Below are 27,767 nucleotides of genomic sequence, written 5' to 3'. Positions count from 1 at the left end.
CTCCTAGGGAAACCACTCCAGATATGAGAGCAATATTCAATGGTTGGATGGACTGGTATAAAGTTAAAAGTTGTTTGAAGTTAAAGTAATGTCTTGAGGTAAAAAAATAAAATTAATTTTTTGGAGGCAGAGAAGGCAATGTTTGTAACATGTCTGTGCCAAGAGAGATAACCTCTCTCACAAATTCACTTTCTTATAAATACTGTTTTCTTCTTATCCCCCCCCCCTCTTCTGTAAGTATTTTAATGGATATTGCTATTATGAACTGGTTAACATCATTCCAATGCTTCTTTTAAGCATTGGAATGATGTTAACATAAGCAAATACTGGTCAACATCTGTTCACTTGTTCAGCATTAAACCAACTTCTTATCCCCTTTTTCTTTCCTGTTGATTTCTGTTCTCTGGAACAGAAGTCGACAAGAAAGCCATATCAATAGATTTCGTCTTTGCTACTCACCAGTTACAGCACTAATGAACTATAGGTTTTTCAACCTATCTCATGCGTTGCGTGATATGTTAAAAAAATAAAACAATAGAATAATGACATCCAACTAGCCACTTTTAAATTGCAGCCAACCTAATGCTTTTTCATAAGTGATTCACTTTTTTTACATATGTTATGGTTTTCATAAGATATTATTTTTCATCATCATTATCAAATTCCAGATACGTATTGTCAAGGGTCACACAGAATATTATGGCAGTACTACATGAAAGCATTCTAATAGACAAGCTTAGGTGTTGAACATTATTCATAACTTATTTTAATAGTATTAACAACACCAAACAAACTATTTTATATATTAAAAAAATGTTTATTAACTGGCTCATATTTCGCTGAATTTCAAATCAGCATTTTCAGAGCGCAGAGCACAAATTGTCCATTACAATTTGAATGCTTCACTTACTCACTGTTACATATAAACTATAACATGATGCTTTGTGCTCTGAAGATGCCGATTTGAAATTCAGTGAAATATAAGCCAGTTAATAAAGATTTTTTATAAAATAGTTTATTTGGTGTTGTTAATACCATTAAAACAAGTTATGAATACATGAAAACATTACATCATTATTAACTTACTATCTAAAATTTTATCTGTCAAGATTCCAATATTATTACATCTCATATTTCAGCCTTCTAAGACATTTCTTATTGTATATCAATCCAACTACCTAGTCTAACCATAAATATTGCTGGAACTTGAACAGTGCATAAACCTTTAACCACCTAACCAGCCAGGTCATTTATAGACGTCAAGGGGTTATCATGGATGCGAAGTACATATTAAAATTGTAATACCATTCATATTACGTTGAAATATATGATGGATACGAAGACTATGAAGATGTGTATTTCATCCATATGGCTGATTAAGTGGTTAATCTATCAGTAAATCATTTCAGCTTTCAGGACATACAAACCACATGCATAACATGCATATAGCAGCACTCAATGTTAAATATGTCCCCCCTTTTGCCTTCACACAGGCCTGAAGTCTGTAACACCATATACTGATGGCAGCATGCACAATATCAAATGGAAACGCTGCCAATGATCACTCCAAATCCATCTTCAAGCTAGCTGGCAATACCGTGGTGTCATTTCTTGCAGACTATTCTCTCAAGCTCCAACAACAATTTGAAGTCCGATGGATTCAGATTGGGACTTCCAGATAGCCAATCAGATAGTGATATGTGGTCAGACACATTCACCTCCAATCATTGTTGTGTGGTCCTTGCCTTGTGTGCAGGAGCTGAGTCCTGTTGGAAGTCTGCTGCTTACAGTGAAACAAGGTATTGTTCAGGGCCGTATCACAGGTTCCAGTATGGTGTCCTGATACACTCTGATAGAGGTTTTGAGCCCTTTCTCACAGAAATGCAACTTGGATACTCCCTAGTATGTCACTCCCCCCCCCCAAAAAAAAAAAAACATCACTGACACAGGGTGATGACGTCTCTGAATCCTGGATGCTATGGGACCATCTGGAGCATGTACTCGATCATTTTGATTAAATACCTCTTCAATGGTGAAAATCTTCTCATCTGTGAAGAGGATGTCTCTGTGTCTGTTGTTTGCATATTGCCGGAGAAGCGACTTTGATTTTATCACCCTCTGCACATAGGTTGTGATGTTAGGAAATATCCAGTAGAATGACAATAGGCTCTCACCCCCAGGTCACTTAGTACATGTGACATCATTCTCTGTGAAACATTCATCTCTTGTGACATCACTTTCTGCATTCTCACAGGATTAGGTGGAGGCATGCCTTAACAGCCTCACAAGATGTGTCCTAACACAGCATGGTCGAATTACTATTTTGTGGTTAGATATGTCTTCTGCATTGTTATGACATTAATAGTATACACAAACATCCTTGTGATCCCGAATGTTTTTAGCATGTTGAAAATAACAGGTGGATGCATTACAACCTTGTGAAGTGCCATTATGGCACGTCTCAATCTCTCCACTGCATGTTAACCCATACAGCCAGACAACTCTCTCTTTATTGATAAACATGAAAATGTTGGCTGTGCACAATGTGGCTAACAGAAGCAGGCTTGTGCAATTCTGTGGGCAGCACAGGGTGGGGGGGGTGCAGAAGCTGTAACAGTATTTAACAGTATGACCGGCAAGTCAGAGTGCGTGAAATTGCTGAGACTATAGGCATTTCAAAAGAACGTGTAGGATATATTTTGCATGAAGAATTGCAAATGAAAAAGCTTTGAGCAATATGGATGCTGTGCTTGCTCACAGCAGATCAAAAATGCACTCGCATGAAAATCTCTGAACAGTGAACAGTGCTTGGAGCGTTTTAACAAGAATAAAACTGATTTTGGGCGTTGATTTATTACTATGGATGAGACTTGGATTCACCATTACACACCAGAATCCAAACAGCAGTCAACATGGACAGAAGCCGGTTGTTCAGTGCCAAAGAAGAGACAAAGTCGGTTCCATCATTAGGAAAGGTCATGGCATGGTGTTTTGGGATGTTAAAGGCATTTTGTTTATTAATTATCTTGAAAAGGATAAAACAATAACTGGGGATCTTTTAACCAGACTAGACGAAAAAATTCGTGAGAAAAGACCTGGTTTGCAGAAGAAAGAAAATCATCTTTCATCAGGACAATGCACCTGCCCACAAAAGTATTTTGGCAATGGGAAAATTAAGGGATCTGCACCTATGATTTGTTGGAACATCCACCCTATTCCCCAGATTTGGCTCCCTATGACTTCTATCTCTTCCCAAAACTAAAACTCTTCCTCGCTGGTCAGTGTTTTTCTTCGAATCAAGAGATGATTGCAGCTGTAGAGGGGTATTTTGCAGATCTTATTGAGAACCACTACAGGGACGGGATAACGGTGCTGAAGCATCGCTGGAATAAATGTATTAGTCTTAAGGGAGATTATGTTGAAAAATAAAAATAATTTTGAAATTATAAATTCATTTTTTCATTGTTAGGCTGAGAACTTTTCAGACCACTCTTGTATTTTATATATAACCCAGTTCTAATATCCATAACTTAAAATTGGTTTGAACACTCTCTTGTATACAGCTAGTTCAGTGTTTTTACTAATTTCTCTTTTATTTCATATAAATTTATTCAATTGACTTCCTACCACAACATCTTTGTTTGCTAATTCTCATGTCTATTTCCATATTTAATCTGCTATCTTCATTAAAAATTGTGCCTAAACAGTTGAAATGTTTTGTTTTATAGGTTCTCCATTCATGATTAAGTAGATATTTTCATGTTTCTGCTTATTTTCATTACCTTTGCCTTTTTTATTATCGATTTTTTTATTTATAGCAAATTTATTACAACAGTTCTTCAATTTCATTAGGGAATCCTGGACTTGCACTTAATTTATTTAAAAGTATAACACATCTTTACAAAGTAAATAGTTGAAATTAAGACCTCCAATTTTGATATATGATTTAACATCACTTTCTCATAATGTGATCCACACAGATGATGAATAAATGTGGAAATAATGTTTATCCTACCCCTTGTAATGTTACAGCTGATTTTACATCAAACCATATCCCTTTACCTGCTTCAATTCTAAATTCTGATGTACAACTCGAATATAAACTATGTAACTGCTTGATACAATATCCCATTTAGACGATATAACTGTAGGTTAGAACTATGAGCTTTTCTCTTGACACCTTATCACATGCCTATTCATATTTACAAAACAAATACTATATCTTCTTATATTCAAATGACTTCTCAATTATTTGTTTTACAGTGAAAATCTGATCCTCACGACTTCAATTTGACTCGAATCCAGCTTATTCTTCTTCAAGGTTTTCTTCCATAATTTTTCTTAGCCTTTTCTCTAGTAAACCTGAATAAATCTTGTCAGGAACACTTAGTAAGGAAATCTCTCTGTAATTCTCACATTCAATTTTATTTTCCTTTTTTATGGATGGGTACTATGAGAACTCTAATCCAATCATCTGGAATTTGACTTTCTGCATGTGATAAGACTGATGAGACCTCAATGAAGGTCAAAACCGGCCTGGGTAGTGATCCTTCCCATAATGCATAGCATTATACATGCCCATAAAGATATGTGCATTGCATTATGGGATACTAAGGCAATTGATATGAAGTTATTAGCCTCTATATACAATTAGCCCAGTCATGAAGTGACTTCACGCACCAACTTTGTTTGCTTACACTTGGATAAAGGATGAAACCAAGAATATAATTTCTTGGCATCTTTAATGTAATGTTTTTCTAAACAACAGAATTTTAAAATAAGTCATTAAAGTTGCTTTTTGATTTTCTTTTTTTGACATTTTCTATTAGTGTTAAAAGATAAAACCCAACTGAGAGTATGCTAAGTGACCATCACAATAGTTCCAGATGAGGAAAATATGTAATAAATATTTAAATTACAGAAACTTACATTTTCTTCTACAGTATGCTTCAGATGTTTGGCAGTTTCGGAAACTGTACGTCCAGCTTTATTGGCAACAGCAAAAAGAAAACCTGTAAAATTCATTATGTAAACACTATGCTTAATTTCCTCTTTAACAGTTATTATTCCGAATATTTTCAGTACCATATTAAAATTATTACTTTTATGAGTATCATATCATAATCATGATAGAATTAGCATCATAACCACTAAACTTCCACATGCAAATTACATTATCTGTATTGTAATAAATATACACTGACATCAAGGCAAATGAATATTTGAGAGGATGGTGAAAGTAGTGTGTTAAACACATGACAGTTATGTTTCTTGTTATATAATTTGGAATAGTTTTTTGTTGTGTGTTTGTCATGTATAGAAACAACACAAAATAAAGTGGAACTAACTAGACTTAAAGCCTAATATATTAGTTCATAATTTGATGGCTATAATTTTTTTTTTTAAATGCCAAAATGCTAACCAGGTTCATCCTTAAGAAATAGTACTGATTTCAGGTTCAAGATTTCAACTCAATACAAAGAAAAAGGTCTTATAATTATTCTAGCTGAAGTCAGACATTGTGCCAAGTATATTCAAATGAATAATAAATAACCAATATTATTTACATAATTATATACAAACTCATTAGTAAATGAAGTCATTAAAAGTCATTCTCACACACTTTCTTTCATTTAAATTATACAGTAAATAAATCTGTACACTGAGCTTAAGGCAAATTAAATTCATAATGAGAAACATAAGCCAAGAAATAACATCAGTAATCATTAAACTGCACTCCAAGCAAAATTTAAACTTCCAGTAATTTTCAACATTATTAGTTCTTTTGGAGAGAGAGAGAGAGGGGGGGGAACAAAGTTTTTCTCAATCATTCTCTCCTTTTCAACTAAAGAGGTTTTAACAGAAAAAACAAAATCAATAGAAACACTTGCCTGCAATATGAAGAATGGGTGTTCTTATATAACATAGCATAATGGAGGCACAATTAAATAGTTTCTTCACTTCCAATCATTAATTATATGAATTATCAAGTTGGCTTTGCTTTCATTAATTAAAAAAAAAAAAATCCCGTACGAAGTACTTTAGAGTTAGCAACATATTAATTGTCTTTAACAGACTCTATGTCAGTGCACTTCATAATAAAACTTCCATTCCTCTTCCCTTAAAATTTAGAGAAAGTCTTAATCCATATGATCCCATAATTCCAAATTTTCTGCTACTTCTCTATCTCTCCCCTCTCCCTCTCTGCTCCTGGTGCTTGATATCTACTGACTACATCATCTGTCAACATATCTAGACAAGTAGTTTTCACCCTATGAGTTGTGATCCAATGAAAAGTTGTGAAAAAGATTTCAAATGAGTCACCATTCTACTTAATGCAATATTTTATTAACTAATACTGTTAAGTAACTAAAACATGAAGACAAAATAATAGAAAAAAAAAACTGTCAGCAACTACATGTAATAAATATATGACTACAATTTACAAATATGAAGCAAGATTTTCAAGTCTGAATGAGGGCTAATTTGGCAAATGTATCATGAGAATATCTGAACCAAACTTTTTGGTTCAGATATTCTGATCTAGAGCTTGTTGCTTGCTCAAAATCTTCCATAGAGAAGTCAGTACTTGGGAGAGGAGGGGATGGCCAGTCATGGCTGCACCTTCTTTTCTGTAGGTAAAAATTACCTTGCAACACAAAATAAAAAAAAGTGAAATATGTGAACAAATAGGGCCATGATGATGATCATCATCAAATTCCTGATATGTACCCTCAAGGGGTGCACAGGATATTATGATAGCACTACATAAAGAACTTATATCATTACCAACTTACTATCAATTTTCCTACAAATCAATCTGTTATCTGTCAAGACTCCATTAATTAGATTTTATATTTCTGTCTTATAAGGCAATTTTTACTGTATCAATCCACCTATATCTTGGTCTTCCTCTGGATCTTATTCCTGCAACCCTGGCAGAGAACACTTATTTTGCTAATCTTTTTCTCTCCATTCTGTTTAAGTGACTATGCCACCTGAGATTAGCTCTGATAACACATTCCTGGATGCTAACAATGTCAAGTTCTTTCCTAATATCCTCATTTTTAATATGATATTGCCATTGATGATCATGCCCCAAATCTTTCTCAGATCTCTCATATTTCTAGTCTCTAGTCAAGTGTTTTATTTCTAACCCACTCTCAGATCCATAAGTTAAAATTGGTTTGAAGACTGCCTTGTATACACATAATTTATAAATTGCTTTGTTGATTCTGTTGTCTATTTTCATATTTAATTCAATGTCTTCACTAAAAATTATGCCTAAGTAGCTGAGATGTTTTACTTTTTCTATATGTTCTCCATTCACAATGTAGTAATGTTACTACATTGTGAATATTAGGCAGAAACATTGATACTTTCAATGTTTCTGCCTAATTTTATTGTCTTGTTATTGCTGATTTTCATACCATATCTATTAAAACAGTTATTCAATTTAGTCAGGGAATCTTGAAGAATTGTACTGGATTTATTTAAAACTATAACATCATCTGCATAAAGTAAAGAGCTGACATTAACATCTACAATTCTGATATCATGTTTAATTCCACTTTCCTTCATAATGTGATCCATATAGATAATGAATAACAGAGGGGATAATGTACATCCTTGTCTCACACCAGACTTAATATAAACCATCTTCCTGTACTTCCTTCAATTCTAACTGCTGACTTACAACTCAAATAAAGACTAAGTATTGCTTGATATAATGCCCCCCCCCCCACTGACACCACACAACTGGAGCGTTTTGAATAGCATCTCTCTCTTAGCACCTTGTCATATGCCTCTTGCAGGTCTACAAAACTTAAATAGAGATTTTTGTTATATTTCCATGATTTCTCAACTATTTGTCAAGGGAAAATCTGATCCTGACAGCCTCTATTTGTTCTGAATCCAGCTTGTTCTTCACCAAGCTTCCCTTCCACAATCCTTCTCAACCATTTCTCAAATATATATGCATAAATCTTACCAGGAACATTCAGTAGGGAAATGCCTCTGTAATTCTCACATTCAGTTTAATTTCCCATTTTGCATATGGGTACTAGTGTAAAATAACATTAGTTGCACCCTTGTTAAATGTATATATGTTGGCTGCTGCAACTTTGTAAATTTCCAATATTCTACTATGAATCAACCTTATATTTCTTTTACAAGCGTGTACTTCAGGCCTAACTTATTTCTTCTACTTTACTCAAATAAAACTAGACTCTGCTTAATATAGACCTCGCTATTAATCCTTTATAATCCTCTATATATCCACACTGCTGGTTAATGACCTTTGTTTTCAGTCTATTGACGAAAAGCAAGTTACCAACTCTCAAACTATGTAATTTAGAAAAATTTATTTTTTTAACGACTGCACTATTCTAAATTATAAATATAGCCAAAGAATTTAAGTATGGAAGATATACAAGATTAATTTAACAAATACAACCCTTTATAGCTAGTTGTGGCAATTCTTACTTAAACAGGCTTGCAGGTTCGCTTATTTTTTTGGAGACAGTGCATTGGCAAATAGATCAGGCAAGATAGTTACACAAACAAAACATTTTATTTTAACCTAGTAAAATTGGTACAAAGGACACACAAATAGGACACAGTAATCCCCTATGGCCTATTACATACACAGTAGGCAACATATACAACAGAATATTAAACACACAACATTAAGTTAACCCTATCACAACACTGTTATTTAAACTGAACATGTAGCTGCTTCTTACATTAAACTTAGCTAAACTTCGTTCAAAACACATATAGGTTAACATTCTTCTAATTGCCATTATAACTATCTAAATCCTAACAATTTCTTGTAAGCACACATACAATTCTCAATTCTCATTTAAGACATAAAGTACTTATATTTGACTTTCACAACACAGTTCTATCAACTTGGACAAATCTCAGTTAATTTTACTTGACATTGCATTCTTTCCTCATGGGTACTGGTTGGTGCGTGGATGATCCTGGTGGTTCTGCTGTGGAATTTTTCCGGAAAAGCTTTAGATTGATTCTCAGTCAGAGAAACTGGATGGAACAGCAAAAGTTACCACAATTTCTAACGGGTAACCACACTCTCGCAGCTCGTCCTTACATCCACAGGAAAATACATCAAAATAACTGGTCATGTACCTGGAACCAAATCTGGAAACAACAAAAACCGAGAGCCCTTTTATATCATAGCTAATCCTTGTTCTTCTGATGTAGATTCCAGGATTACCCGAAAGCACGATGACGTCATTTCGGCTCCCTCCATTCTTGGGGGGCATATTTCTATATGACCTTACGAACTTCCGTTCTTACTTTATCATTGCTAATCGGGGTTAATCCCTAACTTTCCATTTTAGATATACTTCTATATGCATTAATTTATGTATTAACAGTAGAGGTATAACATTCATTTCAACACATTATAATTTCTAACTTTTATATGTTTTGAAACCTCTGTAAAATCAATCTCGGAAATTTAAGAAAAAATTTATCGCGATAGATTTTACACGATGAGAGCTCTACTCCAATCATCTGGAATTCGTCCCTCTGTCCATGCCTTCTGAAGAATGCTGTGCAATCAATGCAAGACTTTTGCATACTTGAGCATTTCTAATTGAATATCATCTGTTCATGCTGCCTTTCCATATTTTAGGCTTTTGATGGCTTTTCTACTTCAAGTATAGATATGTATTCCTGATTGAATGCCCGTTGAGTGTTTTTTACCACTGTCACTGCTTGTTTCATTTAGCAATTTTTCAAAGAAATTACTCTATACATCAAGGATATCTTTTTCTCCAGTTTTTCATGTCACTTTATCATCTTTAATTACTTTTACAGAACTCTTTCCTCCATTTCTGAGCTTTTTCAACTGCCTCCAGAATAGTTTGCCACCTTTCTGATATTTATTTTCTATGTTCTTGCCAAAGTATTCCTATGACTTTTGTTTAGCTAGTTTTACACAGTGTGAAAGAGCACAAGCTGACTTATTTCCTAGGAACTTTTGATATGCTTTCTTCATTTCTTTCACGGCCTCTTTAACTTCCTGTGTCCACCACGGAGTTCTGATTTTTCTATCCTTGCAGACAACCTCACCACGTGCCTCTCTGGCTGAATCAATCAATGCTTTCTTCAGGGCTTGCCAATGAATCTCCAAGGCCTGCTCTCAAACTCTTTCATTTTTTTCTGGAATACTGTTTGTGTATTTTAGTCTACAGTTCACATCTGAGAGCTGCTCCACTTTTATTCGTTTTAAAACTCTCTTACATGCTTTGCTTTTCAATATGAAATTCAATTTTATCCTGATCAAGACTAAATGGTGATCACTTCCAATTTCAAATCCTCTATACACTCTAGTATCCTGCACCAGTGAGAAAACATCACTATTCAATAATAACATAGTCAATGAGACTATTTTTTATTTCTTGACTCTTCTCTCCATGTGAATTTATGCACATTTGTATGTTTGAATATTGTGTTAGTAATGTTAGTAATAACCACTCCATGTCCTGAGCAGAAATCCAACAGGTATTTGCAATTATTTTTCTTTGCTCTTTTCTCCAAATTTTCCCAAAATATTTCTGTATGTATGACAATCATTTCCTATTCTGCTATTTAGATCTCCAACAAGGACCAACTTTTCCTTTTCATTGTGTCAGCTGCTTTCTCTAAAGCCACAAAAAATTTCTCCACTTCTACCTTTGTAGAACCTTCTGTGGGAGCATAGGCACAAATAGGTCTCATTGTCCAGTTCCCCATTCTGATATTTGCTCACATCACTCTACTTGATATTGCCTGTAATTCAAGAAGATTAGCCTTGTATTTTGTGTTGAATACTATAGCTACTCCTTCTTTTACCTGATTGTTATTGCCTGAATATAACATTTTGTATTGTTATGATATCAGGTGCAATTTGTTCTATAGGAGAATAATCACATCAATGATCAAGCCATTTGTGAAAAGGGCACTTATGTAAAAACTGAGTAATAAATCTTAGCTGTTAAGCATGATATTAATTTTGTTTATGAAGTTGTGTGTGTTTCATTCAGGAGGAGAATGACTTACCAATTCCTCAAGAGCCAACATGAGCTTTTTTGGCTAAGTGATAATTAAGACTGTTGATTCCTTCCACTATCAGTCACACAATTTCAATAATACAAACACATATGATACATTAAATTCCTTAACCCTTGACTGCTCACCCCTTTTTTTAGACATCATCACTGCTCATCTCGGGGGTATGCTGTCACACCCACGACATTTCTTCTCCCCCTCCCTCTTCTATAGGTAATTGAAATTGTTATTGTGTTTAGATGGCCCAAGCTATTAACAGATTTTACCTACTACGATATTTTGAAAGGAGAAAAAGGAAGGGAAAATAAAAAATAAAATACAATATTATGCAATTTTAAATTTTTACTGATATTTACCAGGTATCATACTTTCTAATTAAACATAAAAAAAAAAGAATATATCCTAATTTTTCTCCTGTGCAAATGTGATGTTAGGTTTCAGTAAAAATGTACATGAAGAAAAAAATGCCTTACAATACAAATGACGAACTCATTTACACAAAACAATGAGTGTCAAAAATTGATTTTTGCTTTAATAATATATTACACAAAAATAAAACATTTTTCTACCATGTGAATGATTTGTAATTGGTAAATCTAATAAAAGTTTAAAATACATCAAAATCAGTTTATAAACCATGTAGAATGTTAATTCTTTCTAGCACATTCATCAAAAATGTCTTTCCTGTGATCCGCACACACATAAAAATGTCACATACGGAACAACAGACTTTGGTTTTCCGATCTGTAGCTCGTGGACAGATCTGACATCTAGCTCGCTTCTTCACTTTTAGTTGTGGAGTTCACTCAGCCTCAGCAGGACCAGCATTGGTGTCTTCAGCACTTTGAGTGTTCAGAACTTTCTTTGATTTTAAGAGGAACCTGCGGCATAGTAAATTAAATAATAAAGAAACACATAAAAACCACAGTGATATCTTTAATTAGTAAAAGGACAAATATTTCGTACTAAAATTAATAGTACATCTTCAGTGTCTGTTACAGTAATAGGAATGGAATGCAAGCAAAACGTTTGGTGGATCACCTATTAAAATACAATTGTTACTGCGTGCTAGGAAATAATAGAAAATAACAAATTTAATCTATTAAGATAAATGGTTTTTTACATAAGATAAAAGTCTCCCAGATCTTTGAGAGAGAAAGACAGTTATTTCTATTTAAATTCGGTTGGTGTAAGATAGTTTCACAACTTTCTTTGAAACTGCATCTATGGAGGAGAACAGCTTTATCCCACTGGACACTATGAGTAGAGTCAATACTGTGCTGCGCCAGACCAGACTTCAGAGGTTTGTTATAATCAATATAAAATTGATGTTCTTTTATTCTTTTTTTCCAAAGAACGGCCAGTTTGTCCAAAATAAGAGACATCACATTCGCAAGGTAATCATTTGATTCCATTAATTTTTTAATGATGGAAAGTTCTTGTTGTAAGATTATTGGAGAAGAGCAAACTTTATGTGCTGTATGAATTAGAGATTTAAGAATGTCAAATTTTTGAGATGTGTGGTGTGCAGACTTTTTGTGAATGTATCTGCCAGTAAACGTGGGTTTTCGAAAGACGCTTGTAGATAAGGTACCAGAAGACATTCTAGTAAGGAAGATGTCCAAAAATGGTAAAGTACCAGAGTTTTCTTTTTCCATAGTGAATTGGATGTGTGGGTGAAGTTATTTATCCATTGTAGAAAAGTGAAAAGTTCATCTTCAGTGTGTGGCCAGACAGCAAAAACATCATCGATGTAACGGTACCAAAGAGATGGTTGAGGATGAATGGATGAGAACATAGCATCTTCGAATCGTTCCAAATAGTAGTTTGCCAAAGGTGGAAACAGAGGGCTACCCATGGCAGTACCTTCAATTTGTTTGTAGATTTTGTTTTTCCAACTGAAATAACCTGAATGGATGACATATTCAAATATCCTTGCGATATCTGGAGGGTAATCTTCGTATAAAGAATTGACTGTGTCGGTTAATGGGATATTGGTGAAACAGAGAAATGATGTCAAAACTGACTAACATTTCAGAATCTGTAATTTTAATATCCTTGATTTTTTCAAGAAGATCTGTTGAGTTTTTTATATAGGATCTGCAATGACCAGTGAGAGCACTTAAGGAACGTGATAATACTTTTGCAATCCAATAAGTTGGAGAATCAATGCATTTCACGATAGGTTGTACAGGACTGCCTTCTTCGTGAATTTTAGGGAGTCCATATAGATGAGGAGTTCTTCCAAAGTAGGTGCGCATTTTATCCACATAGTTAGGATCCCAACTGATAACCTCATCAAGTAATTTATTTAGTTGTTTAATTTGTGAATTAGTAGGATTGCGTGTGATCTCTTGGTAGGTCGTGGTGTCTTCTAATAGGCTGGATACTTTTGTCTCATAGTCAGTCTTATTCATGATTACAATAGCTTTTCCTTTATCGGCCTTAGAAATGGATATTGCATTATCTTTTCTTAAAGAATTTAGATCTTTGATTTCAGCATTTTATAAATTGCATGGAGGTAATTTGCTTTTGAATAACGATGTCGCAACTTCAAAACGTAGTTTGTTGGCATCTTCGCTAGGAAGTCCTGACAGATTGCATTCTATATTATGTAAGAAATCAAGTTAAGGAATGCGTGAAGGAATAACAGCAAAATCAAGGCCCTTTGCTAAAGCACTGGTTTCAGCGTTGGATAACGGGCAATCGGAAATGTTTACAATCCATTTATTTGTAGACGTACTGTCAGAGATAAGGTTTTTCTTTTTTTTTCTTACCTCTGACAGTACGTCTATTCTCCAACTTATTGGATTGCAAAAGTATTATCACGTTCCTTAAGTGCTCTCACTGGTCATTCCAGATCCTATATAAAAAACTCAACAGATTTTCTTGAAAAAAATCAAGGATATTAAAATTACAGATTCTGAAATGTTAGTCAGTTTTGATATCATTTCTCTTTTCACCAATATCCTATTAACTGATACAGTCAATTGTTTATATGAAGATTACCCTCCAGATATCGCAAGGATATTTGAATATGTCATCCACTCAGGTTATTTCAGTTGGAAAAACAAAATCTACAAACAAATTGAAGGTACTGCCATGGGTCTCCACCTTTGGCAAACTACTATTTGGCACAATTCGAGATACTATGTTCTCATCCACTCATCCTCAACCATCTCTTTGATACCGTTACTTCGATGATGTTTTTTGGCCACACACTGAGGATGAACTTTCCACTTTTCTAAATGGATAAATACCTTCACCCACACATCCAATTCACTATTGAAAAAGAAAACTCTGGTACTTTACCATTTTTGGACATCTTCCTTACTAGAATGTCTTCTGGTACCTTATCTACAAGCGTCTTTCGAAACCCACGTTTACTCGCAGATACATTCACAAAAAGTCTGTGCACCACACATCTCAAAAATTTGTCATTCTTATATCTCTAATTCATAGAGCACATAAAGTTTGCTCTTCCCCAATAATCTTACAACAAGAACTTTCCATCATTAAAAAGTTAATGGAATCAAATGATTACAACTCCAATCAAATCCAACAGATACTTGACTCTTATGTTCCAATACCTACAGTTTCTTCAACAGTCTGCAGAGTTCCTATTCCGTACATTCCAGGAATCTCAGAACCTATAGGTAGAATTCTGAAAAAGTATCAATTGATTCCAACGTATATTCCTATCAACAAAATTTCTTCTTTATTACCTTCTACAAAGGAGAAACTGTCTTCTCTATCTTTGGCTAGCATTCACCAAATACCTTGCGAATGCGATGTTTCTTATTTTGGACAAACTGGCTGTTCTTTGGAACAAAGAAAATCAATATTATATTGATTATAACAAACCTCTGAAGTCTGGTCTGGCGCAGCACAGTATTGACTCTACTCATAGTGTCCAGTGGGATAAAGCTGTTCTCCTCCATAGATGCAGTTTCAAAGAAAGTTGTGAAACTATCTTACACCAACCGAATTTAAATAGAAATAACTGTCTTTCTCTCTCAAAGATCTGGGAGACTTTTATCTTATGTAAAAAACCATTTATCTTAATAGATTAAATTTGTTATTTTCTATTATTTCCTAGCACGCGGTAACAATTGTATTTTAATAGGTGATCCACCGAACGTGTTGCTTGTATTCCATTCCTATTACTGTAACAGACACTGAAGATGTACTATTAATTTTAGTGCGAAATATTTGTCCTTTTACTAATTAAAGATATCACTGTGGTTTTTACGTTTCTTTATTATTTAAGAACTTTCTTTATGATATTCGTAAGTTCTCTAGGCAGTGGCTGAGCTAGTCTCCTTTTCATGTGTAGTGTCGCAAGATTCAAGCCCAAATTCTTCAAGTATTGGCACCTAATCATCTTTTTCTTAGTTGCTGACTGGAGAATTATCTGTGAATTGATTCCTGCCTGATCCAGCATCCCATAAAAATAGTGCAGAGGCCATCTTCTGGCTCATCAACTATCTTGTCACTGTGCATTGACAGAAATAGCTGTGGTGCCTAACACAAATTTAACACACACACTAATGCTCACCGGAGTATGCTATCACCCCAACGGTATTACAGAATGACACATACTTCATGAAATTACACTCACTCATTGACTGATGTGGAGAACGATTGTTGGTTAGAGTGTAGCTGGGTGGGGGAAGCGGTGTGCACATCTGCGACTAATGTGTACAAAACAATGGAGTCACTAGGTAACGCGTCACCCCAGGGAGCATTGCAGGGTTAAATATGGAAAATCAGCCCTTTTCAATCATACACTTCAAACAAAGGACACCCAGTCCTTTCACCATACCAAAACTTTATATGAAAGGAAATGCAAAATGCAAAGAAGCCTGGATAATTACAATGCTAATCATTCATACCATATCCCAATCTTGCAATAATGAAATTAAATATATTCATCATGGACTAGTTGCAGCTCTATCCCAGATTTATTAGAAATAGTGCAGCATATTTCAACTGTTTCTGCAAATAAAATATTTGTCACTACATAGGAAAAGCTCATAAAAAATGTTACAAGAACATTAGATGAGGGAAAGGCATATACTGCAATTTTCTTAAACTTAGCAAAGGCATTTGACAGGGTGCCACATGATAAGCTGATATTTAAGTTGCAGCACATGGGTCTGGATGTCAGATTGGTCAGCTGGATTCAGGATTGGCTGTCTGATAGGTATCAGAGAGTTGTGTATGGTGGAGCAGTTTCAAGGAAGCAGAGAGTTACAAGTGTGGTCCCACAGAGCTCAGTACTAGGACCTATATTGTTTAACCTTTATATCAATGACATTGCCAGTGGATTGCAAGGGGATATTCAGTTGTTTGCAGATGATGCAAAGCTGGGAAGGATTATTAGTAATAGTGCAGATGTGGTAGCCCTGAAAGAGGATTTGAATAAGCTAGATAGATGGGCAAATGAATGGGAGTTCAGTTTAATTCACCAAAATGTAAGGTCTTGAGGTTTGGGACACATCGATGGGACGCTGCATACTCTATGGGAGGAGTTAAACTGGAGGAAGTAGGAGAGTCAAAAGATCTGGGTTTGATGATTGATAGAAACCTGAAATTTAGGGGACATATTGCAAAGGTGGTAAAGGTAACACAGAGGATTGCTGCAATAATGAGAAGGACACTGACCTGCAGAGATTAAAGGGTTATCATACCGTTGTATAAATCTCTGATCAGACCACACTTAGACTATTGTTCTCAGATTTGGTCCCCAGAATTTGAAGGGGATAAATTAATTGTGGAAAGGGTACAAAGACGGATGACAAAGATGGTTTCAGGACTGTACAATTTTGGTTATGAGGATATCGGCTGAGGGAATGTGGACTGCAGAGTTTGGTGGATAGAAGAAGGAGAGGTGATATGATTGAGACTTTTAAACTGTTGAGAGGTGGTTACAGGGTTGACACTGGGGAGTTCTTTCACTTGGTTGAACAGCGGGAAGGAGTGATGACAAGAGGCCATCCCTGGAAGTTACGAAAAGAAACTGTGAGCAAGAGGGTGAGGAGTGGTTTCTATGCATGGGGGTGGTTGAAACGTGGAATGCATTGCCTGATGGAGTAGTGAGAGTGAGAAGGGTCAATGAGTTTAAGGAGTGGTATGATACACTTTGTGTTTCTTAGGAAGGACCTTCCACGATGAGTCTTTTGACTCCATGGAGGCCTAAATAATAATAATAATCATTAACCTTTTCTTTCATCCACTGGGGATCTATGAGTATGTAGTTGGACTGTGAAGGGATGTTGTGTGGAAACTGCACATTTAAATGGATTTGACAGAAAGAGAGGTTTATTGAGGATAGTTCTGATGAATTTTTACCATGGAAATATTTATACAAGATGCATGCAGTAGATACTAAATGGCTGTGCAAAAGTGATTAGAGTGAGTTGGTAAGAAATGAGTCTTTAATCAGTCTGATTGCTCTCTTCTGTATTGCATCAAGTATTTTTAGGAAGCTCTTGGGGAGGGGGGGGGCACATCACCAGATGTGCAAGCGGTACTTGACGGATGGACAGATTTGTGATTTGTACAGGGTTATTTGGGATAAAGTAATGCCTTGAAGAAAGAGAAATCCTAATTTTTTGGATGCCAAGAAGGCAATGGTGGTAATGTTTTTATACCGAGAGGCTTCATGTCAAGGTAATCTGAAGGAAAAGGATCTTGTCTTGCTTAGAGATTTGGGTGTTGTTAAAATGGTGTTGACTGGGATAATATGGTTCTTTTTTTTTTATGAGAAATAAGGCAGAACTGTGTTTTGCAGGCATTAAAAATTGACAAGGTTATCCAAGCCCTATCAAAGAATGGTTTTGGAATCAGAATTTAGGCTTTAAATTTTTCAGGAAATGACAACGTATACTAAAATTAATTAAAAAACTTTAATCAATACCTTCCTATATTTTGGCAATGTTACGCTGCCATCTTCTGGGAACATAAAACTATGATATGTGAATGCAGGCACTAACAACGAGCAAATGAGGCTGAAGAAGGCAACTAGCATTGCCTAGTTGCTAGAGTCCTAAAGGTACCCCCCCCCCCCAGTGCGCTAAATTGGGTTGTCTTGGCTGTTGGGCTGATGTTCTAAGGATGCAAGCTTCTCAAATTTAGGGCAGTCTCATGCACCCAAATTTGTTGAGATTTGGGAAGTTTTTTAGAGCTGAGGCTGAGTCCAAGAACAATCTTTCATATTTATATTTGCTACTGTGTAGTAAAGCGGCTTTCTTCCAGCATATTCTGTGGTGGGTATCTATGCATCGTCTGAAAGTCTTGAGTGGTTGTATTGGTGAAACCGGATGCATAGTCTTTGTGTTCAGAAATCCTGATATTAGCTGTCCCATTTGACCGTAGCAGGACAGTTTACCATGCACTAGATACATACCACAGAATATGCTGGAAGAAAGCCACTTTACTACACAGTAACAAATATAAATATGAAAGATTGTTCTTGGAATCAGCCTCAGCTCTTAAAAACTTCCCAAATCTCAATAAATTTGGGTGCATGTGGCTGCCCCAAATTTAGGTTGCTTGCATCCTTAGAACATCTGCCCAACAGCCAAGACAATCCAATTTAGTCTGCTGGGGGGGGGGGGCACCTTTGGGACCAACGCCAGTTGCCTTCTTCAGCCTCATTTGCTCGTTGTTAGTGTCTGCATGCACATATCATAGTTTTATGTTCCCAGAAGATGGCAATGTAACATTGCTGAAATATAGGAAGGTATTGATTAAAGTTTTTTAATTAATATTTTAGTATACATTGTCATTTCCTGAAAAATTTAAAGTCATGTGTAACCAACTTATAACTTTATCTACAAGAATTTAGGCTTGCAGAGGTTGCTGCTCTTTGAATTGTGGTGCTTTATTTGATGCAAGGTTTGTCAAGTGAGAAGGAACGAATGTAGTGTACTTGTCATCAGCAAAAATGTGTATTGAATTGGTGATCAACTGGAGCAGGTCATTGATGTATAAAAGAAAAATATTTATTATTAAATTTTGTTCAAGTTATTTTTACTAGAAACTTAATATAATCAAACCATGATGCAGTACATCACGTATGTGCATTTTGCACATGTCATTCATGAAAATACCAGTTTCTGTTCTTGTTGTTTAATTTGAAAGTCATACTGAAGATGCCTTTGATTAGGGCAAGAATTTTATACTAATAAAAATTTATACGTAAGTTAAATCCATTTTATGTTATTTATTAACAATCAATGTATGTTTCATTTACATTACATTTAAAAGGAATTTCATTGTTATAATTATCCTGGGTCACAAGTTACATTAACAAAGAAAAGTCAGCAGAAAGGTTGAGAACCACTGGTCTAGGTAAATGACATAACTTCACTAAAATATTACTTTTCACAATTTTTCTTTAGCTTGGTCCAAAATGTGTTTCATGCAACAAAAGGAATTTACTTTCAGTTTTGGAATAGCTATGCTGCAATATCAACAACAGTAAGCAATAGTATTTGTTACACACACACACACACACTAAAATACTTACATCAATCCTCAGCTACTTCCATATTATCATATTTCATAGAATATACATTGCAAATAAAATACATATTATTAATTAAAGGGACATGTATTTTACTGGAACAGATGTTTACAAAATGCACACTATGAAGAGCATCCACTATGTACACTAGTAGAAAGCCATGGATGTTAAATGAAGATCTAAGATACACAATTTTCCATATTTTGAAGAGTTTCACACAATCATATTTACTTAAGTTAAGCTGAGTTTTAAGAACAGCTACAGATTCAGATTATAATGAAAAGTCTCATAATTTATACTATGTCAAAGCATATGTTTTCTTCCATTTGCTTTTGTGGGGAGTATCCATAGCATGGTCTGCTAGACTTGACTGTCCAAAACAGATGTGTTTCTTATATTCTTTCAATTAAATATTAGCAGATCACCCATTCCACCTATAAAGGAGCTAACTTGTCTGAAAAAGGAACATCATATGTTTTTATATATTCAGCCCTACACACACAAGGTCCCAAGATTTATGTTCAATCCATATATTAATGACATCAGGAAAGATCTAACAGGAGATGTTTAATTGGAAGTTTTTTTTTCACTTGGTTAGACTATAAATTATATATTTAGTTTAATCCTTTATCCAAGTATAAGCAAACAAAGTTTGCACCTGGAATATCTTCTGGACTGGGGCAACTCGTGGCAAAGGTGGACTAAGTTCTCATCACTTTCCTTAGTATCCCATAATGCAAAGCACATCTCCTTGTGGACATGTATACTGCTATGCATTATGGGAAGGGTCACTACCCAGACCGGTTTTGACCTTTATTGAGGTCTCTTCAGTGGGAGCCAGATCCAGAGGTGATACCAAGGTTGAAGCAACTGGCATATGGAAATATGAGTTCTACATTGCGTCAACCTTGGTATCACCTCTGGGTCTGACTCCCACTGAAGAGACCTCAATAACGGTCAAAACCGGTCGGGATAGTGACCCTTCACATACTACAATGCATTATGTGACCCTTCACATAATGCATTGCAGTATACATGTCCACAAGGAGATGTGCTTTGCATTATAGGATACTAAGGAAAGTGATAAGAACTTAGTCCACCTTTACCATGAGTTGCCCCAGTCCTGAAGATATTTCAAGCACAAACTTTGTTTGTTGACACTTAGATAAGGATTAAACTAAATATATAATTTATAGTCTAACCAAGTGAAAAAAACTTGCAACATCTTTCTCTAATCCAGAATAATTTAATAATAAGGTGTGACACCTTTTGGCAACTGGCATATGGAAAATGAGTTCTGCATTGCTTCAACCTTGGTATCACCTCTGGGTCTGGATCCCACTGAAGAGACCTCAATAAGGGTTGAAACTGGCCTGGGTAGTGACCCTTCCCAGTGACCTTTCCTTAGTATCCTTATGGGATACTAAGGAATGTGATGAGAACTTAGTCCACATTTGCCACGAGTTGTCCCAGTCCTGAAGATATTTCAGGTGCAAACTTTGTTTGCTTACACTTGGATAAAGGATTAAACTAAATAAATATATAATTTAGAGATGTTCAATTGTTTGTTGACGATGATGCCAAGATACACAGGGCAATCAGGGATGCTACTGATATCCAGCACTGACAGAATGATTTGAATAGAGCAGTGAGTGACTTTGTCTGAATTTGCGGCGAGTGTATCTAGTGTGAATGAGTTGAAGAAAGTGAATAGCAGTGAATAACACTAATTATTTTTAATAAGTTCTCCCTGATGTATCGTAAGTTTTGAACCTTTCGTAGGACAACAGTCATATGGAAAGGAGTATTATTATTATTATTATTTTTAATGCTGCAGGAACTTGTTTCAGAAAGCTATGATATAATAAGTGTTGGTTAGCTTAAATGCTGAAGGTTCTTCAGAAATACATCTTTTAGAAAATAATGCATTTTCTTATTGAAACCTTTTTGTCACAAGAATGTACTGTAGTAGTCGATTCACAATATTTTCCTTTCAACTGCCCAAAGCAGATTTTTGAAAAAATTTCACTTTTGGTCTCTACAGCAGGTTATTTATTTGATTTAGCATATGATGTACAGGTCTCAGGATATTACATACATATTACATAAAATAACATAAAAAAACAAAAAAGGGATACAATAGGTTGAAATGATTAAACATTAAAAATTAATGTTTAATCATTAATGTTTTTAAGAATTAGAGTCAGAGCTTAATCCTTAAATCTCGGATCCACTCCAGGGATTCTGAGGTCAGTTTAAAAAAGTCCTCTTTAGTGCCTGCGAATGAGTAGATAGGGCACTCAAGCACAATGTGATTGATAGTCTGGATCCCACTTCCACAGTCACAGTTTGGAGTACAGCAGGTTACTAAATGTATTATGGGTTATAACTTTTCATGGATGAGATTTGCAAAAAAAAATAATAAAATGAAATAAAATAAATAATAATAATCCTGAGAATGCAATAAAGTACATATGATACTGATCTGTCAAAAGAAACATAGCAGCCACAGTTGCAGATACTCCAGCATAAATCTCCAAGTGGACAGAGATTCTGAGACATTTGCCATCACAAATGACCTTATGCAAATTGTTCATGTGTTCATCAGAGTAGTGGATAACTCCAATCACTCTCCAAACACTGTGGACCTCTTCTTCACTAGTGTTCTCTCCAAACATACTGAGAAGGTTATATCACTCTTTAAATCATTTTCAGACGGTAACCTTGTGTTTATCTTTTCATCCACACAAACAATCTTGACAAAGAGTCCTCTGGTATTATAAGAACACCAAGTAGGATGCCTCATTCCTTTGGATTGTTACTTGGAATCTTCCAACCTAAGCATATGCGTGAACAACCACTGAAGTAATCCTCTCAGGAATGGAAATATATATTCCCAATTCCACACTAAATTCCCATTCCCTAAGCCTTGGTTTTCCAAAAGATGTGCCAAGGCTGTACAAATGAAGAACCAAATCAGCTCTTTGGAAGCTGATTTCCAAAGAGCCAAAAGTAGAAAACTTGCATTATGCCCAAATAGCAGCCACAGATTTTTGTCTCTTGCCAAAGCAGCCTGACCACAATTTTGCACAACACTACTACTACTGTACCCCAATGATCTACTGCATTGGCATCCACTCATAGAGAAAGTCAATCTCCTTGCATCATATTTTGTCTCAAATGTTGCATAGATGATTATGGTAAATGTCATCCAACACCATTCCAAAGAAACAACCAATGCTCAATGCTGCCTCTGACCTTTCACCAGAAAATGATCAGAAAATTTCTAATCAAATTAGATACCAAAAAAGTCCCCTGGTCCTGATGGCATTCCTCCAATTTTGAAGATGTGTGCACCAGAATTGACTCCTATTCTATGTCACCTCTTTATGTTCTCTTACTCCACACACACACAGCTAGCCTACATCCTGGAAATTAGCCCATGTCCAACATATTCCCAAGAAGGACGACAGATTCCTACCATCAAACTATCACCCAATCTCTCTCAACTCAGTCATCTCAAAAGTAATGGAGTGAAAGAACAATCAACACCCAACTCCTAAGCTACTTTGAAACTACTCAAATAATAAATGACCACCAGTACAGAATCTGCCAATAGTTCAACAGGAGATCTGCTCACCTATGTCACTAACCTCTGGATAAAAACCATGGAAAAGTGTGAAGAATCCCAAGTGGTTGCTTGCACTTGATATCTTCAAGGCTTTTGACCAGGTCTGGCACAAAGGCCTATTAAGCAAGCTCCAATTATTTGGTTTGTCCCATGGCTTCTGCAATTGAGCTACCAGTTTTTCCACTGAATGTACATTGCACGTAATGGTGGATGATTCTCTATCTTCTAACTATGCAGCCAATGTTGGGGTTCTGCAAAGTTCTGTCCTCTCACCCATTCTCTTTCTTCTATAAATCAATAATCTGCTCCAGTTGACCATCAATCCAATACAGTTTTACCAATGACAGTGCACTACTTTCCTCTTCACTTGACAAACCTCGCACTAAAAAAAACCCACCAAATTTGACATTGCAAGCCTAAATTCTGATCTCCAAACCATTCTTATGTACTTTGAACTACAATAATACCTTATTACATTTTCTGGACTAAGCAGAAGAAAACAGTGAAGCATGAAAAATAATATTTAAGTGAAGTTATAAGATGTCATTTACCTCTAGACCAGTTGTTCTCAACCTTTCTACCAATGCTGACTTTTCACTGTTTCACTTAACATACCTTGTGAACCAGGATAATTATATATTAATGAAATTCTTTTTAAATATAATGTAAATGAAACAGACATTGATTGTTAATAAGTAACATAAAACAGATTTAACTTATGTATAAATTTTTATTTGCATAAAATTCTTGCCCTACTATCATGGGCATCTTCAGTATGACTTTCAAATTAAACGAGAACAGAAACTGGTATTTTCGTCAATGACGCTCGAGAAATGCACATACACGATGTAGAGCATCGTGGTCTGACTATATTAAGATTCTAGTAAATATAACTCGAACATGATTTAATAATAATCAATTTTCTTGTATACATCAATGACCTGCTCCAGTTGATCACCAATCCAATATGCATTTTTGCTGATGACAGTACACTACATTCCTCCTCCTCACTTGATAAACCTTGCACCGAATAAACCACCACAATTCAAAGAGCAACAACCTCTGCAAGCCTAAATTCTGATCTCAAACCATTCTTTGATGGGGGCTCGGATAACCTTGCCAATTTTAATGCCTGCAAAACACAATTCTACTTTATTTCCCATAAAAAAAGAACCAGGTTATCCTAGCCAACAGGTAATGTGTTTATGTTGGCATAAACACATTACCACCATTGTCTCCCTGGCATTCAAAAAAATTAGGATTCCTCTTTTGTTCAGGGCATTACTTTACCCCGAACAGCTATTAATCCTGCACAAATCACAAATCTGCCCTTCCATCAAATACTGCATGTGTCTTCTATAAATATTTCCGTGGTAAATGCTTATCTGAACTGTCCTCAATAATTCCCCTCTATCAAATCTATTGAAACGTGTAGCTATCACCAACATCCCTTCACAGTCCAACTCCATACTCATAGTTTCTCTTCCTTTCCTCTTGTTTCTCAAGGATTGCAATGCACAGGTCTTCATATCCAATGTGAACAAGTTATTATTATTATTATTACGTCACACCCCCAGGGAGTCCAAGGACTCATCATGGGAGGCCACACTACTCTACTTCACTAAATACATCTCATCCTCTCCACTACTACTTAACTCTCCTACTACAACACTACTGCCATCTATCGCTCATCACCACCACTAACAGTATTTTTTGTCTATAAACTACATGTGTTCTGAAGGCCGATTTGTCTGTATGCAGGATGAAAAACCAGAGTTTCTGGGAGAAAAAAACCCTGCTACCACAGTATGAGATCAGCTAACTCACCTTCAACTGAAAAAGTTCATATAAGGATTACCCTCATCACGATGAGGATCAAACCCAGGTCTTTTCCAATCGAAGGGCGCGATGTTCTGCTATTCTTCCAATTGCACTGTGGCAGCAAGTTCCTCCTTTCCCAGATATCTTCCCATACACGGTGCTATAGGTTGACCATCCAACCTCTTTTCTATGTGCCCACCATTAAATATATATATATATATATATATATATATATATATATACACACACACACACCTTTCCATAACCTTTTATTTTTGCTTTCTCATTTACATTTTCATTAAAAATGTAAATGTGCAGTTTCAAGCAGTTATAATTCTAGAATTATAACCTTGATATTATCAAGTTGCACATTTCATTTATTTATTTATTTTATAACTTGATAATGCTAACCCATGCTTTTGCCACTCATAAACAGCATTTAAGAAGTCACTTTTTTCCTTGTCAAATGTACAAAGATAATTTTCTTCATTGTTAGATAATCCTACAAAGAATTACTGTCAGATAATCCTACTATTGACAGCATTTACTGTAAAAGTTAAATCATTATAATTAATTATAACTAATATGGTACATATCAACATTCAGACATACTGATATATGCATGTGCCTGATGGTCAGACATCTTCCATCATACAGATTTAATAACGGGAATATAGAAAAAATCTATAATAAAATTTTTAATAAAAACAAAATTTAAAAAAAAATAAAGATAACATCAACATATTAAAGTTACTAAAGAAAATAAATGTCGCATAAATGAAAATAATCATATTTAACATATTTACTGATTTTTTTTAAGTGGACTACTGAGCTCTCCGTGAAAACTATTACCTACGCAAATTTATGAAAAAAAAAGTTCTGTTTATTGATCAATAAGTTAAGCTAACGTGTTTGAAAGAATGGTCTAGAATTGCTAATTATAACGATTTTTATTAAGTAATCAACTACAGTATAAAAGACAACAAAATCAACTATCTTGTTTAAACAGAATTGCACTTGGCTTGTCTATGATAACTTGAGCTTTTGATATTCAAAATCATTGCAAGCCTAATTGTGTATCATACGCTATGATGTGAGAATACACACACACACAAATATGCATATTATTTTCTTTTTTTTTCTTCCCCTTTCAAAATCGAAACCTAGTCTGAGACTACTTACTTCCTATTGACTTTGCTGATTCTACTGCTTTATGGGACACATCCTTTAAATCTCCAGCTATTCCTGCACCAACAGTGGCTGCTGGATCGGCCTCACCATCAGTCTTCTCTTTCGCGTTTTCTTCTCCAACAGAAGGACTTGAACTTCGAACGGAATCGGGACCCTCACTTTCTGGGGAGGATGCTTCAGATCCACCCTGCTGTGTTTCAAGGCTCAACGATGAGGCAGGTTTTTGAATATCTCCACCTTCTGGAAGCAGTTCTTCTTCTTTTACTACATCATCTTGTTTTTCAGGAGAAGTTTCGTCTTTATTTGTTAAAATTTCTCTCGCCCTAGCACTAACTTTCCAAAATCCAGATATGAAGTCCATCGTTTAAGTATTTAGTGTATTCACTCTCAATAAATCTAAAGCCAAATATAAATTATATTATATAAATGTCACAATGTATATGCCTTTTTGTATATCCCTGTGTGTATTTCGAAAACACAAACGTGTATAGTTTAATATTTACTCTCCACAGAATAAATAACAGAACAATTTCTCGAATAACCACAACAGCTGTAACCACTGCTGTATACTACACTAAGCATGCGCATTACCAACCAAAACTCGCTAGTGAAAATATCAGTGTCACCTAACGAGAAACGTATTTTTTTTTTACTTTTTTTTTAATTCATTTAATATTTTTTTAATTTGAGACTTCAGTTCAGCTATGGTTTTAAAGCAAATAATTCTTTTCTGATTACAGAAGTGCACCTTGTAACTGAAATGAAAAAGTAATATTATTCCCAGCGCCCGACCCGATCAAATTTTTGAGTGTGAGCAAGATTTTTTTTTTTTCGCCCTTCGGTCAAAATTATATATTATTATTATTATTATTATTGTTACGGGCGACTCCAGGGAGTCCTTAGACTCATCGAGGGAGGCACTAAACATCATGTCCACACAACTATTGGACATTCTCACAGCATCTACCATACCTTGCCTCAGTGGCGACCGGTGAAAAGTTTAAGTGGGGGTGCTGCATATTATTATTATTATTCAGGCCTCCATGGAGTCAAAAGACTCATCGAGGAGAGGTCCCCCCCCCCCCTAAGAAACACGAAGTCCATCATACCACTCCTTGAACTCATTGACCGGTCTCACTCTCACCACTCCATCAAGCAATGCATTCCATGGTTCAACTATCCTCCATGCAAAGAAACCACTTCTCATCCAAAATAAAAATAAATTTTTTTTTTCCTAATCAGTAACAAATTTATTAATAAATAAATTTACATATTAAAAAATTGCTTTATTAAAAATATTTCACCCTTACCACGAACAAACACCAATAATAAAAGTTTCGTCATCATCATCATCATACGTATCAAGGATTTAGGCCTAGCATGGCCTGTTCCGGCCTTAGAAGTCATCGTTGAATCGTTTAAGAGGACGTCCTGGTTTTCTTTTTCCTAATGGCTTGTACTATAAGGCTTGTTTTGGTAATCTTTCTGTTTTCATTCTTTGAACGTGTT

The 27,767-nt window shown here is 35.3% G+C and overlaps 1 protein-coding gene across 6 annotated transcripts in view; it reads right to left on the bottom strand.

Moving 5' to 3' along the window:
- The window catches only part of Sap47 (Synapse-associated protein 47kD), a 245,299-nt gene extending 218,487 nt beyond the window's left edge, over nucleotides 1–26,812 (bottom strand). For all 6 annotated transcript variants that reach the window (XM_090395268.1, XM_090395269.1, XM_090395271.1 and 3 more), the window contains exons 1-2: nucleotides 26,250–26,812; nucleotides 4,930–5,012 (exon numbers count right to left, since the gene is read on the bottom strand). In XM_090395268.1, coding sequence (XP_090251394.1) covers nucleotides 4,930–5,012; nucleotides 26,250–26,619 — 453 coding nt within the window. In that variant the 5' untranslated portion in view covers nucleotides 26,620–26,812. The remainder of the gene's footprint in view (nucleotides 1–4,929; nucleotides 5,013–26,249) is intronic.
- Nucleotides 26,813–27,767: the final 955 nt, after the last annotated feature.

Source organism: Typopeltis vanoorti, chromosome 7 (assembly GCF_054136105.1).
Source record: "Typopeltis vanoorti isolate ZY-2024b chromosome 7, IOZ_Tvanoo_1.0, whole genome shotgun sequence".
NCBI classification, from domain to species: domain Eukaryota; kingdom Metazoa; phylum Arthropoda; class Arachnida; order Uropygi; family Thelyphonidae; genus Typopeltis; species Typopeltis vanoorti.
Note: the sequence above shows the minus strand (reverse complement) of the source record. Positions and strands in the feature narration are given on the sequence as shown.